The sequence below is a fragment of the Carettochelys insculpta genome, chromosome 23 (genome assembly GCF_033958435.1).
Source record: "Carettochelys insculpta isolate YL-2023 chromosome 23, ASM3395843v1, whole genome shotgun sequence".
NCBI lineage: Eukaryota > Metazoa > Chordata > Testudines > Carettochelyidae > Carettochelys > Carettochelys insculpta.
Window position 1 is genome coordinate 20,113,367 of NC_134159.1, and position 17,540 is coordinate 20,130,906.

The 17,540-nt window shown below is 48.2% G+C and overlaps 1 protein-coding gene across 1 annotated transcript in view; it reads left to right on the plus strand.

Annotated features, from left to right (window-relative positions):
* Positions 1-17,540, plus strand: part of TP73 (tumor protein p73) — a 65,899-nt gene that overhangs the window by 14,891 nt on the left and 33,468 nt on the right. Inside the window, exon 2 of the mRNA XM_075018037.1 lies at positions 5,979-6,224. Coding sequence (XP_074874138.1) covers positions 5,979-6,224 — 246 coding nt within the window. The remainder of the gene's footprint in view (positions 1-5,978; positions 6,225-17,540) is intronic.

Consider the following 17,540-nt stretch of genomic DNA (forward strand, 5'->3'; position numbering starts at 1 on the left):
CAGAGGGAGGTTCTCCCTCTGACCTCTCTCATTCCTCATGATATCGAGGCATACAGTGGTCGACTGCTGACCCTAGATATTTTGATTTTATGCATCTCTACCAGGGGCATGAAATTGAACTCCAGAAGATCAACCCTGACCGGGTGGACCTTCCCCGTAGTGTAGACTATGTGAACTCAGTGAAGAGAGAGAACAATCAACATCTTCTGATCCAGCCTGGCCCTGTGGTTACAGTGTGGACCAAATGTAGGCCTGAGCATCTACAAAGACTAAAAAAATCCCCCAAACCAAACACCCTCCAACAAAAGGCTCTGAGCAGGCCACCTTCAAGAGCTGACCTGAAGTAAATGAAAACAAAATGATCAGGAAAATAGAGGGAAATGGACTTCACAAAAAGTCTGAGCCTCCATAAAATAGACAAGCCTGATGACAACTAGGCACAAGAAGGGATTTGCTATGGCGGTGATGGTCTGCCTGCAGGAGCGTCCTATGAGAAGAGGATCCTACCTCCCTGGACTGGACGAGTGCCATTAGGACAGACCACTAGGTGAAAAATGCCTTATTAGGCTGGAAGGAAACTGATTAATGAGTACAAGTTCTCAACTTCGCTGTGTATTTTGTGTTTATCTGTAACCCTGGTGTTTCCTGTCCTTTTACTTGCATCCAAATTGGAGTGTCATCTTAAGCGGTGCTAAATAAACTTATATCTGGTTTTACTGTGGACACAATCTGGTGCCTAGCGCGGAAGAGAACATTGAAGTGAGGAGAGGCAGGTGGAGGGTGACGCGTTGCTTCCATGGAGGCAGCAGATCAGTGTACATGGAGGGTGGCCACAAAAGGAGTGTAACAAGGTGGCATGTGCCAGTTGCTAGCCAGCCATGGCAATGAGTGGGGCTGGCAAAGCCCAGAGCAGAGCATATGAGTTGCCAGCAGCTGGTGGAGTTGGATGGATTTTCCTCTGTGGACACAGATAAGACTCTTGTTCTGTGAGCAGGTGAGAGTGGCTCACCCTGAACACCAGGGTGATCCCAGGAGTGTCACAGACATTGGCTGCTAATGGAAATATTTGATCATGGAAATAGAGAACAGATGCAGAAAACCAGCTCTGTAGGAAGGCAGAGCCTGGCTCAGGACATACAAAACAAGCAGCAGTAAATCTGGCCAAATGTCTTCTTTTCACTGCATCAATGCTGTGCTTTTGAGGTTCTCCCAAGCCATGGGCGGTGTTATTGCCAACTGCGAAAAGAAGGTATAACTCGTGTAAAGTGAATTGTCCGGTCTGCCTCTGAAAGGTGATCGCAATGTTAATCCATCCTCACACAGGTAAGTAGGGAAGCAGTGTGGGTGTGAAGGGGTGAAGAGGTGGATCTGGGTGTGCATGCATGAACAGGGAACCAGACACTGCAGTCATCATGTGGGCAGCTGTGTTAGTGACTGAGCAGGTTGTTCAGTGCTGTGTGTGTAACAAGCTCACCGAGTAATTCATATGCTGATTGTGGTATTCAAGACATCGCATGTAAGGGAAAGTTTTCTTGCTCAAGCACGGAGACCTACTCAAGGGTTCATTTACAGTCTGGCAGTTCCACTTTGCACGGACAGAGGGCACTCTGACGACTCTGATGAATGGCAGGAACCAACATTGCTGCTGTTTCCCTCAGTGAACTGCAACCTTTACCAGATAAAATTCCAACCCTTCCCAGTGGCTTAGCTTTGTAAGACCACCCAGAAATGCTGCCATTTCTCCAAAGCAAGTGGCACGGTGGAACTGACAAGCAGCTGTAACTCCATGAAAAATCTGAGAGATGACCAATAAATGGCTCTCCGACTGGGACTGCTCCAAGGTTTAACCAGTGGGGCAGGTGTGGCATGTTCTGTCTAACCCTTCTCCGGATACTTTTATATTTAGGAGTCTTTCTATGTCAGTGTGATCTCACAAACAGACTCAGAGTATGCAACACCTCCCTGATTCTGAGGATTTCCTGTCCCACAGCCGCATACATGCATCTCCTAACAGAGACAGAGGAGAAGATCTCATTTAAGAGAAAGATCCTTTGTCCTGCTCTGGATGGAAATATTTGTGCAACTCTCTTCCCTTTCCCATCCCCGTGAAATCAAGAAGGTTCACCACTGCTTTAAGGAGAAGCATGTAATGATCCCTCTGTTGACACAGCCACATCTGCATAATTTCTGAGCACTTAAGGACTATGATGAGGTTTGTTTGGTGACATTTGATCCATAAAGCCCATTTGAAAGTCCGGATTGGCAGAAGTAACAGTTCTTTTTTGGTCTGATTTCCTTGTCCACATCCTTAGAACAGGCAGACCGATACAGACATGACGGGAAGGCTTTGGATGCTGGTGAGCTACACAAAGAATTTCAGTATGTCTTTAAGTCCAAGATTCTCAACAGAGACCAGTGACTACGAGTGGTCAAATTGAGATGCCTTAAAGGGCTCAATTTCCAGAAAGTGCCGAGCAAGCCTCCCCCCTCAGAAAATCAGGCCCCTTTAAGTAAAGCATCCACCATCTATGTCCTCTTCGCAAATCTCTGAGGTGAAAGTTCAGTCAGGAAGCAAGTCAGTGTGTCTGTGGGGTCCCTTTAATGGCAGCTAGTCCCTGCTTTCCAAAACCCATGAAGTGAAAGGTCACTCTGGGGCCTAGAAACAGCCATCACTGACATAAAAGAGTTATAGTCTCAGTGGGGTAATCGTGTCGGCCTGTAGCTTCACAAACAACAAGCAGTCCTGCAACACCTTAAAGACTAACACATTTATTAAGTTATGATCTTGTCATGGGTAAGATCCACTTCTTCAGATTTATGACAGGCCAAGAACAAGGCTAATTCCCAGAAAGGGAGAGAGTTGGTGGTTGTCCATCTCTGTGTGTCTCTCCAGTGTAACCTGCACACCTACTGGATGCGGTTCACTCGCAAGCAGTGGTATTAGACCACCTACAGAGAGGAAGAATGAGTCTGCTCCACAGCCCAAGCTGAGAGGCAGCTGGCATTTAGCCCATGTGATACAAGCTCATGCACTAAGCTCTAGAGGTCCCTGTTGGGGTTACACCTGATTAACATCGCATCAAGCCCACATTTTCACAGGCTCAAAAACACCACTAAACAATACACCCAGTAACTGATGCTAGCAAATGATTATGACATGTCACGTTTAACAATAAGACCTCGTTCAGTGGCTGATCCATTGTGGGGTCAACTGACCAACAGCTGTCAGTAGAGAAGTCCACTAGAACAATTGGTGCAGGAGGTCCTATGTTCAATCCCCAAAGATGATTCATGGCAGTAAACAAGCCACCAGCAAACTCTGCTTTTGCTTCACGTTTATTATGAAGCCTTGTCATTGGCTAGCAAATGCTTCCATGTGCAGAAAGTCCCACCTACTTATCTAGGGAGTTGTGTCTCCAGTATTTGATTCCATGGCCTTATGGAATTGAATGCAGCTGCCAGGTTCATCCTCCTTCTTTCTGGTGATGTGGAAGGGTGAAAAGGACATGTGGCAGGAGGCCTGGAAAAGGTGCACCAGTGGGCTGCACCTGCAAGCTCAGACTCAGCACTTTGCAAGACCAAGTACTAGGTACCCGAAGTCCAAGTGGCTGAGAAAAGGCATCCCTCCTGCTTGCCCTGACACTTAGAATTTCCAGAGCTGTCCATGCAATTTACCTTTAATTGGGGCATTGCCTCTCCCCCTCCCCCATGTTCTGTCCCACATTGGAGCAGTAGTGACCTTTGCTCAAGTTGACTCTTGACTTTGTTATTGGGAGGCTGCCAAGCTTTCCCTGGGCTGAGCCCAGGAGCTGTGTTCTGCAGCATGCATGTACATGTACAGACGTCACTGTCTGGCTCCAGGCATGCCGCAGCTACGAGAAGAGCTAAACTTTTCACAGTTGTTTTCTCCTAAATTTCTTACAGCTCCTTCCGGCTCTTTGTTGCTTTGGGGGCAGCAGAATCATTGCAATGGGTTTCACAGCTAGGGACTAGAGTCTGTGTGCTGATTCCTTGGGGGCAGATCCATCCCTATTGTTTGCCTGGGCTGTGGTGGGGCTTTTGGTGTTCAGTCCATCAGTGGTGTTAGACTGACAGGGCAGAGCAGGAGCAAGCTGTGATGTGAAGACACTGGGAGAGAAGGGACAGATGGGGGACAGTTTGTCTAATCAGTGCCAGTTTTCTGGTGGGGAAAACGGATCAGATAGGAAACTGAGGAAAATTCAGTAAATCTGGGAGAAAAGGAAATGCAGATGGAAAGGTGGTTGAAGCTGGGAAGAGAAAGTAAGGAATGAAAGAAGAAATAACATGTAATCTGCAGTTTGGGTAATGATCTGAACACAACACAATTCACAATGACAGTTGTGACAAGTGTAACATACAGAAAAACAAGCTGGCCCCAGAGCAGAGTGTCTGTTTACGTGTCTATGTTCAGCACAAACCGGGACATTTAGTTTAGTGACATCCTCACTTTAGCCCTGTGCTCTGGTCACCAGACCATACAATTTCTGTTAGCACTTCCATGTATGTCTCCATGCGCACCTGCATAGATAGCAGCTGGCCACAGCCTGGCACTGCTGCCCAGATCTGACAACGATGAATCCAGTTGGCTGGTCACAGCTGGAAGGCAGCTCTTTGCAGGGGAGGGAATCCCTTAAAACCCCTTTGCTGGGTACATGGGAAACCACTGCTGATGTAGTGCCAGCTGTTCACAGAGATCACAGAGACGGCAGCATTCACATTCCAGCCCCCACGGATTCCATTCAAGGTGACTCTGCTGGAGTGAGGCAGGAAGCAGGGAGTCTTTTACTCCACAGAGATGAATGGTCTGTTTCTGAGTACTGTGCATACGCATGTTCCAAGACCTGTTCCTTCTTCCACCGCATTACTTTGCCCAATGGAGTCCACAGTCCGGGACTTGTGGCATCCCACTGCTTTGCTGTGGGGATGAAGTCACATACAGGCTTCATTGTGGGAGCCAATTGGAGGGGAGCTGGGCGGTAATTGTGGGCTGGAAGTCCCTGTGTTTATCCACAAGCACCTCAAGCAATGTACAAAACATGGGAAAAAAGATCATCAGAAAGCTGGAAGGTAAATTCGACTCAAGGCTTCAGAGCTGATTATTTTGTCTCAGGTTTCTTCCTTCCAAATAGTCTCAAGTCTGGTTACTGCTGAGCTTCTGGGGTGGGGTTTCTCTACAGCTAAGAAGGGCCCGACCTACAAAAGAGATCCCGATTTCAAACCCACAAAGCTCAGGATGGCTGGAATCTGGGGGTTGTTTCAGCCCTTTAGGAAGATAGGAGCCAATGGAAAGTTTGGTTCCTGGCCTGGGTTCCTGTGTGACGTTTGGGAGTGTTTGGCTCTGGGCTGGCTGAGTTGGCCTCATCGAAGTGGAAGTGAGCTAGCCCTTACAGAAGGGTCCCTGATGGACCTACAGGGATCTATAGAAATCCCTCTAAACGTCTCCAGAACTTAACAGCGTTCCCATTGCACCTTTTCAGGTACCCTGTAGGATTCTGTAGCCACAGTAGATTTCTCTCTGGGTGTGTTCCACAGGGTGAGCTCTAGGGTCGTTTTCATTTTGTAGTCAGCAGGCCAGTCCCATTAGGGGAATAGCAAGCATGTTCCTCTTGTAGCTGAGCAACGACTTCCCTGCCAGCATGAGAGGTGGCTGTACCCTGTTACCTGCACTGGCAATCTAGGAACCTTGGCACCTGACTGCCTCCCTTGTGAATGAAGCTTACAAAAGAGGGAGATTTTTCAAGTGTCAGGTTTATCCCTTTTGCGAGTGGTGACCTGCTTTAAAAACAAACCCACCCAAAGGAGTTATGTCAGCTAACTTGTTGGTGCACTGGCCCTTTAAGGAGGCTGTAACAGGACACCTGAAGTCCTGGAGAAGTGTAGCTGAGGTTTCATTGTCTCTAAACTGGCTGGTGTTTTCTTTTTTTCCCCTCCCCTCCTCCCTTTTTCCCTTCCTCCAGTCCCAGTTTAATTTGCTGAACAGCAGCATGGATCAGAGCATCGGCAGCCGAGCAACTTCCACCAGCCCTTACAACTCTGAGCACCCCTCCAATGTCCCAACGCACTCGCCCTACTCTCAGCCCAGCTCCACCTTCGACGCCATGTCCCCAGCGCCTGTCATCCCCTCCAATGCTGACTACCCTGGGCCCCACCACTTTGAGGTGACTTTTCAGCAATCCAGCACGGCCAAGTCCGCCACCTGGACAGTAAGTTGCATGAGTTCTTGACTTGGGTAGCGAGATGCATGAATGTCTGTAGAAATGTCTGCGATGAACCCACATCACACCTGTTGCTCTCCTTGTGTCGTTTCGCGGAGAGCTACACAAGGCAGGTGGAGATACTGCCGAGGTTGCAGTGTCAGCTGCAAAATGGACAGTGGTTCAGTCCTTAACAGAGGGTATTTTAGTTGTCACCTTTAGAGGCAGCAGATGTAACACAAGCAAAACTTGGGGAAATAGCAGTCATTTCTTTCCAGGATTTGTTTCCAGACAAAATAGAAACCCAGACTTTTATTACTTTATTGTTTCTTTTGAATTGTAATAGCAAACGAACCACTCAAGCTCTAGGAGCCCTGATAATAATGAGACTTGTAACAACAAAAATATCATCCAGCACTGGCCCCCAATAAGAAAAATGAGCCGAGCAGCCAATAGATAGTGGAACCACAGTTGCCTAGACCCGTCCCCTTCCAGTACCCCAAAAGCCAGATGCTCAGCTCTGTCGAAGAGATTGCTTTTGCAGCATGTTTTGAGGTCATGGGAAAGCATCATCTCAGCAGAGGGGAGGGGAATTATAGAGAGAAGGGTGCTGCTTTTCACATCAGCGGTACCCAGAGTTTTTGCACACACATGGTCTATAAAGGAAAAAATATTTACACTTATTTATTTGTAAAATATCTCTGTCCTTGACATTGCTCCAGAAGCAAAGTATTTACAAAAAAATTCCCAATTCAACTTACGCTCTGTAAGGAATGGTGTCCCTAGCCTCTGTTTGTCAGAAGCTGGAGATGGATGGCAGGTTCACTCCCTCTGGGGCACCTGGCATTGGCCACGGTTATAAGGCAGGATGCTGGGCTAGATGGACCTTTGGTCTGACCCACTAAGGCCGTTCTTATGTTCTTAATGTTCCCTGCTCTGATCCCAGCCCCAAGAAAGGCCTGGGAAAAGAGAGACGTCTTACGGACAGAGTTCATTTCCCTGATGAAATGCCTGCTGCAGTATAAAGACAGAGGTGAGACAGCTGACATACAAAAGGAGCAAAGGGGTTTCTTGTAGGTTCTGGGTTGCTGATGCTACCAAAGCGGCGCAGCAGATCATGAGTTGCAGGTATCAGCCCTCTGGGTGATAGTGACTTCTATTTTAGAACGCTGATTTGTTTAATTACAATGAAAAGCTTTTTAATGGTGAACTAAAAGCTGCTTAATGTGCGGGCTCAGAGCCCGGAAATCCCAAGTGCTGCGGCTTCTGCTCTGTTCCTGTCCCATACATGCAACTCCTCCAGCTGCAGCTACTGGGTAGTGGTACAGAAAGTGCACACTGACCGTTGCCTAGCAGGAGTGAAGCAGGGAAGGGGTTAAAAGGGTGAGTTATAAGAGCTGTCTCCCTGCAGTTTGCTTTGTAATTCTCTATAGCTGCGTGCTGCCCCAGGAACATGAAGAGGGAGAGCAGTGAGGGGTCACTTCCAGGGTGCTCTCAGGTGAGCAGGCAAAGGGGCTGCTGATGTCTAAGTATGCCCAGCACAGTGCTGAAGTAGGGAACTCCGGCAGCATTCAGCACACAACCAGTGACCATCAGAATGATCCCCTGGCAATTACACACCCCTATATGTGAGTGCTGGTGTCAGCAAAGGACCAGTCTGGTGTGAAATAAAGCAGGTAGAAGGTAAATCCATACAGGAGAGCACTACCTGCTCCATGTCCAGCAGCTGCTTTAAGACAGCAAGCGAGCCTCTAAAACCAGGGTTTGGGCTTGTTTTACACAGATCAGTGCTTACCTTGCTGCATGGCATAAAGGGCCAGATTCTCTGGTGTAAATAGCATAGCTCCCCTGAGCTGAGGAGTTGGCCACCTATGGGGAATATGTGCTTGGCCAGCATTCTAGTGAAGAAGACAGGCAGTGCCCCCTGCCCTTCTCTGGGCCTGGGGAGTGGAGATTAACAATGGGGTAGGTACCTGTCAGTATTAGGTCTGGGGGATTAACTTTGGGCCTCAAGGGTAAGAAACAACCCAAACCTGTTCCTCTTCCCTGGGAGGGAAAGCTTCCTCCGTGAAAGTCAGTAGGCATCTAACAGGCAGAGGGGGACTCAGGACCCTGTGAGCTGTGCGCTTCTGTGACCTCTCAGAAGAAAGTTGAATGCCACCCATCTGGTTAGCAGAGTGCCTACCACTAGGGTTTTTGTTGCTGCTGCTGGTGCACATTCCCACCTGTCTTGGTGCACATAAAAATGTATTCTGCACATGGATAGAAAAGATTAAAGGCAACGTTGCTCAGGACTGTGCCAGGAGCCAGAGAAGAACCTAAGCAAGTTAACAGGGCCAGATTTGGGCACATTTTCTGGCCAAACCGTGGTTCTCTGGTGGGACACCATAAGGAAAGCAAATGCAAATACCGAGCCAGGTCTTATCTCTGAGATTCCTACTTCCTCAGGGCTCACATGGGCTGGGAGCCACCACACAGAGCTGGGAGAACTACGCAGTGCTCATCAAACATGGTTTGTCAGCTACAAGAGACAGGGCTGCAGTAATCATGATGCCTCCACTTTGACATCCCATACCCAGACAGTCAGCTAATAATAATCAGCTAATATTGATTATGCTGATAATTAATTAGATTAATAATTTATCTAATTGTAAAATACTAATCTTGAGCCCAATACTAATAATCAGCTTCGCAGCAGAGAGCCGAGGAAAATAAGCCAAGTGTTCCCTGGGGCAAGCCAGTAGCCTATGTGGTCTGGTGTTTCCCACCAGTGATGCAAATCTGGAGAGATAGGGAAAAGTCAGAGACAGTGCAGATGGTGCTAACCATCTGGATTCACTGAGACAGAGACAAGTATCAGAGAGGTAGCTCTGTTAGTCTGTAGCTTTGAGAACAACAAGAAGTCTTGTGGCACCTTATAGACTAACAGATATTTTGGAGCATAAGCTTTTGTGGGCAGGCCTTTCAGAGAGCACCTGCCTGGATTCTTAGCATGCTCCTGATATGAACAAAACAGGTCTCCGGACAGGAGCTGATCAATACACGTGAATCAAAGGAAAACACACACCTGTCCCAACTGAATGAACGACTAGGAAAATACATTCTCCTGCTCTCAGAATTTACCTGGAATATACACAGTGTGTATGTACTCCATCTTGTATCCTTCCCACAACAGCTGCAGCGACAGTTCAGGAGAGAGCAGCACAGAAACAAGTGTATTGAGCTCATCCCATGCAGCCCGGCTGCATCACATCCTTCCTGCTGTTTCAAAACAAGCCCTTTGTGGCTGACTGTTCTGTCCATGGTTACTGAGTGCTTTGGTTCTGGGGCTGGAGATAGTGTCCTCTGTCCCTTGACATCTAGGTACCCTCGGCTTTGTTGATAACGTCTCCACTGCCTGGGCATCCGCACAGCACTCCTCCCCCATTGTTCAGTGGGTGCCACAGAAAAGGTAGGATGGACTCTTTTGCAGGATATTCAGTGCCTCAGATATTACAGGGTCCGCTTCAGGAAACTGGGGTCTTTCTGGGACTGTGCATTAATGCAAGACAAATAATCCAAGTAGGAGATTCTTAGCTCATGTGAAGCTCAGTGGAAACTGCTTGCATTTCATTCAGAGTCATCAGGACTCCACTTGCATTAGAATGAAAGTCCCAGACTGCTTCAGCCTGTTCCACTGTGGTACACTTGGAATGAACCTGATCTGTGTGGAGGGGGAGTGACAGACACAAGAGGCTAGTTTTCATATTTGGACCCCTGAATAACCATCCCCAGGCATGCATTCGAGTGTGTAAATCGGCTTCAGCGTAGGTTAAAGTCTATGGCCAATATATATCATTAGAAAATTAGCCTCCAGGAAGTTGTAGGCACCTTAATATCACAGTGAAAGAGTGACTATGTGGGGTAGAGAAATATATTCCATTGTGAGTCAGTTTGCAGCAACTCTGCTAAAGTCTACATAGGTACACCCTGTAAAACCTGGGTGAAATCAGAATCAGGCCTCTAATTTCTCTGTTTTGTGCAGAGGAATTTGTGGGAGACACTTGGTTTCAAAGTCAGCTATATAGCCAAAGACAGCATAGATTCCCTTGTAACTATGCCAGTGACCACTATAACATCTCTTTCAACAAGTACTGGTCATTCTGGATTGGCAGTGAAACCCCAGCTTCCACCACCACATGATTCATGAATGTCTCAACCTTGTAATTTTGTATTTGGTGTTTCAAGAAATAAATTTTTTTTCCAGGTCTGTTTTCTGCTCACTTGATCGCAGGCATTGGCACCATACTGGATACACATCTGGAGAATGAGTATTTGTGCAAAAAAAATGACCGTAACTGGATCAAGTGACCACACTTCAATTTCACTTGCTGTGTACAAACAGCATATAGTTCCAACCTGCACATGGTGCTGTTTAAAGGCCAATTCCTTAGAGCTAACCATAGTTATGAGCAAAACGGAGTGGGAGGGCATATTTAAATGCAAAAAATGATAGTTGGGACTTGTTTAAGAATAGTATTCTAGATGCTCCAAAAGAGTCCTCAAACTCCACATTCCCATAAGAAGGGTAACTTGGCTGAATAACTGTGCTGGTTATGAGAAGAAGGGGAAGGCATCAATAACTGTATATGAAAAACTAAACACAAACATACTGAGAGCAATACATACTTATTAGTATTTAAGAAATGCAAATAATTGATAAGGGAAAGCCAAAGGTATCAATGAAAAAAAAATCTCTTGCGAGAGGGTTAAGGACAGTAAAAAAGGTTTCTTCAAATATATCAAGAACAAACAAAAGCCTAGTAATACTGTACATCTGATGCTAAACAAAAATGATCAGTCACAATGCAGAAAAGTTGTCAGCAATTCCAAAATCAGAAAGAAGCAAGACATTTTCATATCTCATAGCTATAAGGAAATGTTTTCTGTTCCAGCAGTACAAGGAAGGATTGTAAACAGCAACTGTTAAAAGTTAAGCATTTTAAAAATAAACAGGACCAGATAACATGCTCCCAAGAGTACAAAAAGAATTGGCAAAGAAACTCTCTGAACTGCTGATGTAATTTTTTAACAAACCTTAGAGCACTGGACTGGAGTGGATTATCATAGAACCTATTGACAGTTACTGTGACAGGGATCCATGGCATAATCGTGCATAGGCTGAAATGGGGCACAATTATAAAGAACTAAAAAGTGATAACATAATAAATACCAGTCAATGTGGAGTTTATGGAGAGTATATTTTGTCAATAGGTCTGTGGTGTTGTGCTTTCATGAGCACACAAGTTTGGTTGATAAAGGTATCTGTTGACATCAAATCATAGAACACTAGAACTAGAAGGGACCTCAAGAGTCATCAAGTCCTGTCCCCTGCACTTATGGCAGGATCAAGCTTGCTGTGCATTTAACACAATTCAACTTCTGTAAGGCATTTGTCTGAGAGCATCTGTACACTGGGGATGAGTGCACAGCAAGCCGGGGTTTAAATCTGCGATCGTCAACTTGCCAGGTACTAAGTGGCCTGCTACCACACCCTAAAAGTGGCACAATGCACTTTGGCATACTGCTATGTCAGGCACTTGCAAGAAAGAAGATTTCTGGTCATTCATGGCTCTTTAGTTTAGACTCATAAAACATAATGAGATCCAATGCTTGGAAGCTGAAGCAAGACCAATTCAGACTAGAAATAAAGGAGCAACTCCTAGACAGTGAAAACAGCTTACCAAGGGTTGTGTTTCTTTAGCATTTGAAGCATCTCAGTTGACTGAATTTCTTTCAAAAGATAAACTCTAGCTCAACACAAATGATGGGTTCAGTGTGGCAATGAGTGATCAGGGTCCCTTGCCTATGCGGTGAAGGAGGTCCAACTACATTGTAATTCATCCCTTCAAATCTGGGCTTGTACCATTCTATGAAAGGGAGCAATGGAGAAGGGGACCAAGGCTTCACTGGCAGATTGAGGGCATATGTGTGTCAGAAAATGTTTCTTTTGGTCTCCTCCCTGGGACTCTCCAGCAGAAGGCATGTGTGAATCAGGTGTGCCTGTCAGACCAAGCCTGTCCCTCCACAGTGCATTGGTGGTTTCTGTTCTTAGTACGGTCCTTCTGAAATAAAGTCATTGGTATATTTTGTGCAAAAACCTCCAACCCAGGTTGTTTTTCCAACAATCTTTGTCAGTGGAGTGCTACGGGGTGGCACAGATCCCGAAAATGAGATTTTTTCTGTGCCGTGTCAGGCCCCTCTGGTGGCTTGTTTCCTGGGGTGAGAGGAGGGGAAGGATCTGCAGCTGTACAAGACAGGGCATGCAGGGTGCTTGCCTGCTTGTTGGAAGCTGTCAGGACTCTCCGTTCCCTGAAGCTGCCTGTACACGCTGGAACTGGGAGCTGATCTCGGCTGTTTTCTCACATTCGGTCCCCTTGCCACGCCAGCCAGCTGGTAACTGATAGATAATTAGTATTTTTCTCGAGTACAGTTTCTGACTGACTGCTGCTTCCCTCCCCTCTCAGAACGTTAGCGTCCTCACCAAATCCAGCAGAACCGTTAATAGGGTCTTTGGCCTCCCACGGCCTGCCTGGAAAGGAGACCAAGGAATCAAGCTACCTTCCTCCTTCAGAGCTGGACTCAGCCCTGCATTCCCTGAGAACCAGAACAGACAGAGGGTCCATCCAGAGCAGCATCGTGGGCCTGATTCTTTGGTGCCTGGCCTTGTTAATAGCTGACACTAGTGCTCAGCAACTGTATGTGACTGTACATGGTGTGGGGCAATAGAGACTCAAATGCCATATCTGCCTGGAAGATGTAACTCTCCATCATGGTCTTGGAGGGGGTGGTGTTGGAGAAAGGGCACAACGCTCACTCCCAACAGACCTCAGCTGGTTACCAAGCTGGCAGTCCATAGCTAGAAACTGGGTAGCACTCAAAGTGAAGTGGAGCAGCACGACACTGAGAGCTTGACCTAGGCACAGGGTGCACATAGTGCCCAGTTCACGTACATTGTTTCAGCCCCAATCCAGGGAATGGAACCAAGGTGCTAAGAGAGGCTGTGGCCATCTCCATGACTGGGGAGATTCAAGGCTGGGACTCAATCCCAGCCTGTCAGGACATGAAATCCCTCCTGTCATGATGCAGACCCGTGGATTAGGTGACCTCATACAACCCAAGTGCATCCCCACAGCTAAGTCGGACGCCACCAAGACGAACATGTTATAGACCAAAGTTTCTGCTAATTAGATTGATTCACTGCTCTCACAGCTTGATTACTTACTGCATAATGTGAGGGTGAGGGCTGGGATGGGGGAACAAGGAACTCAAAATACCATATTTGGTCAGTGAAGACAAGAGGATGACAAGATTCCCTCTAAAAAGTTTTGTTATGTGCACTGGGGCATGTGCAGGTGAGCACCACCCTGGAAACGTACGCTGCCCACTGTGGGTGTCTGTGGGCGCTCTGCGAATCAGCTGGACGGCACCTGAATCTCTCCTGGGTAGCTGCCCAAGCTCTCAGCTGACAGGAAACGCTGGAGGATGACTGAAACTTGTGTGTCTCAAAAGTTGGTTGCTCCTGCTATAATCATCATCTGAAATACACAAACAGTGGCAAAAATCTGGCTCCCTGCCGGAGCAGCGGTAGGAAATCACAAACTCATGGCACTGCTCCTTTGTAATGGGGAATGCCCAGCAGACTGCCAAAAGTCCCTCAATCAGATCTGGGGCCAGGAGTCAGAGCATATGCTGCCTCTGAGCTCGGGACCCATTAGCTTGTCTCCAAGCAGCTGAAAAGGAATCCGAATGGGTGCAAAAGCTGGAACAGTCCGAAATAGCAGAAGCAGGAAAGCATTGGCAGTGGAGATCAGACCTGGAGTGGGAGCCTTTCTGTTGTCACCAGCAGGGCATGGCTCTCACACTGGGAGTGCCAGATACGGAGGGCTTGAGGAGGAATGTGCATGGCGGTGTTCAGAAGAGCTATTTTTGGCAGGCCCTGGAAGACGCTGGAGCAGTCGGCTGTCCCAACATGACTGTGGTATCAGTTGCATTATCTCAGGAGCTGCTGGAATGCAGAGACTGATGCCTTTTGCTCTGCAGCATGAAGAGGGAATTCTCCCACCTCTCTGCTGCCAGCAAAGCCCGGTTAGATAGGGAAGGCGGCTGTAAATGAGCAGTGCTCCATTAAAAGCATCCTGCGCCTCAGCACACACCATTCCCCCCCGTGTTATACCTCTGAAGTCATCTGATGGCAGCGTGGCCTGGCTGCTTTACATCAGTGGAGGGACTGGACCTTATTACGCCTGGGGTAACAAGAGAAAGTCCCATATGGGGCAAATCCATCCTGGTCAGCAGCCAGGACCAATGGCCACAGAAAGGATTCGCACAGGACGGATTCCCACAGCTCTGCGGGTGCAGGTACATGCACTGAAATGCAGGCGCCATTTGTATGCTTAGCCAGGTGCCCCCTTTCCACACCAATTTGGGGCTCCTGAAAATCTCTCTGTGTGTTTCTGACTCTGAACGGATGGAAGACAGACCTGGGTCTGGAGATTGAGGGCTGGGACGGGGGGAGCTGGACCCCAGACCTGGTAGCTGCCAGCATCTGGTCGGAGCTCAGTGAGCTGCATGAGGAGTGGGCGGCCCTGCTGTCTTGGAGTGTCCAGGCCGCAGCCTCACACGCTACTCTGTGGTTTGCTTGTTTGGTTTTTCCCATTTCAAACTTCTTTGTAATCACCAATAAACAACACATGTTCTGTGCTCACGCCAGCAGCGTGTGCTGCTCCACCCTAAGGACAGCTGCACTCCGCCCTCCGTATAGCTGGAGGTCCCCGGAGGTGAGCTCTGCCCAGAGCAATGCCTGAGTGTGCTGCCAACCACCTCTCTGGTTTGGCCCATCCACCTGACGCTTGGCTGGGCCACCTTTAAGTGAGCGGCGTTGCTACCTGGCTCCTGGGGTGGCAGATTTGGCCCAGCTGCGCTCATGGCAGAAGGGTCGCCAGGACGAATCTGCTACCTTAGGCAGCTCCCAGAAACGTACAGCCCTAAGAAGCTGCATAGCCGCCTGTAATTATAGAGGCCTTTGTCTGTAGTACTGATCCTGTGCCTGTTCCCTTCGTACCCAGAGCAACTCCACTGATTTCACCTGGACCTTTCCTGCTCTGGCCCCCTCTAGTCACACGGTCCCCTGCCTGGCACACTGTCACACTGCCAGGGTCTAATTCAGCCCCACCCAAACAAACTTCCAGCCCGGATTGACGGGTCTGGGGACCCAGACCACAAGGGCTGCAGCAGAGTTGGCACAGTGGCCCTGACTGGCAGTGCACCACTAAAAGCTTCCTGGGCCTTTGCACACCTGGTAAGATCCTGGGCCTGTTCCCACGCTACCCAAAGTGACTCCACTGATTTCAAGGGGGTGAGCCACGGTCACTGTCTTACTCTCTTCACTGGACCCCTCTCTCCGTAGCCCTAAGAGCCCTTGGACCGCAGTGGCCATGAAGGGTTAATTTCCTTCTCCCCGCGGCATCTAGGCTGCCCAGATGAATTGCCCAGCTGTGGAGCTTTCACCAGTGCAGCCCACTCTGCAACTATTCTGTGTGTAAGGCCTTGGCTCCCGCAGGCAGTCCGTCAGGCACCTCTACAAACAGCAGACTCGCTTCCAGAGAACGGGGAATGCCAGCACCTTTATGAAGTCACTAACAGGCTCTGCTGGGCCTGGTCCACGGAAGTCATACAGGCCACCTGCCTGTAACAGGCCGAGTTGAACAGGGGTTGTCGAGCTGCTCTGTTTGCCTGCTGTATTTTTTTGCTGCTAATGGGAAGAATCAGGGTTTTTCCTCTTCTGTATCAGAGCAGATTAGTGGCATTCTGATAGATTCAAGTGCTGGCTTCAGGAGCAGAAGCAACATACCAGTGTGCTGTCTTATTCCCTGGCTTGGAAGGAGGATGGTTTTATAATATAGGGACTGGAGAGGTCACTTGTCTCTCTGAATCCGAGTTCCTCTTCTGAAGACAGGGATAAAAATCACTAATTTCTCCTGTTTGTCTATTTAGAGTGTAATCTCGTTGGAGCAGGGACTGGCTCTTGCTGTGAACCTACATATTTAGGGACCTGTGGCAGGATGCTGACATCTGCTATGCTAATGGCTGCTTGGCTGCTCCCACTGTTTTACTTGCTAAAGCAATATCATTAAATCTTGTTCACTGGTTGAAAAGCAGGAGTTTTGGGGGCCATTTGCTCACCTCTCCAAGCCTGTATCTGCCAATTCTTTTTGAGCCTGACTGTGACTTCAATAGCAAAACTCAAATAGCTTCCTATAGTGTAAACCTGAGCCCTCTGTTGTCACGTGGCAATCTACAGCTCACGCTCCAGATGCTTCAGGGCAGCCAAGCTCAAGCACACCTGTTTCCTGCAGAGATTTGAAATCCCATGGGGAGTCGGGGAGGAGGATACAAAAGGATGCTGTCCAATGTCAGAAGCTGCAGAGGGGATGACTTCGGCACCAACAATAGTGAGCAGGGGCACAGAAGAGAACCACGTCGTCCATGCAGAGGGAGAAGGAGGCTGCTCTGTCTGTTATCCAGTGATTATTGCCTCCCTTTGGGATTTGGGGTTCTGGTTGCCAAGAGGAAGCCTGGACCTGTACACTGGGAAGGTGATGCAATTACAAAAAACAAGAACAAAAGGCACATTGGACGTAGGATCCAATTAACAAATACAGCTCTTAGGAAAAGCCACTTCAGCTCTCACATCAGCAGCACAACTCTAATAAGCGTGAGCTTTTCCCCAGGCCCAGGCGCATTACAGAGCAGGGCAGAACAGCCTTCACAAGAGGCACCTCCCCACACTGAAAGGTGTTAGCCACCACTTGCTCCGTGTGCAAAGCAGCCTGTGCCCTGTCAAATATGAGACGTATCATGACTGCTGAGTAGCCTGACCAAGTAAAGATTCCTGAATTCCATGTGTGTCCCACACACAACATGGCAAGAGCACCTGACCTCATGTTTGGGAGCATAGAAAGTGTCATCCTGGATCAGAGCATCAATCCATTAGCTCCAGTGGGGGAGTGCATACCTGAGGCTAGATGTGTGTGCGTGCACGTGGCAATAAAATAAACCGTAGTGCACCTGCCCTTTGAGCAATGCTCGGAGAGGAACACTCACTCCTGATCTCTGGCATGATCAGCGACGGCCCCAAAGCCTGGGTTCGATGTCTTTGTTTTAGCCTGCGCAGGTGCCGATCCACTAACAGCATCTCCAGCAGCAAGTTCAACGCTCGGAAGATGTGCTGCATAAAGAAGCGCTCGCTTTCGTGGGCCCGAACTGTACTGCCATTCCCATCAC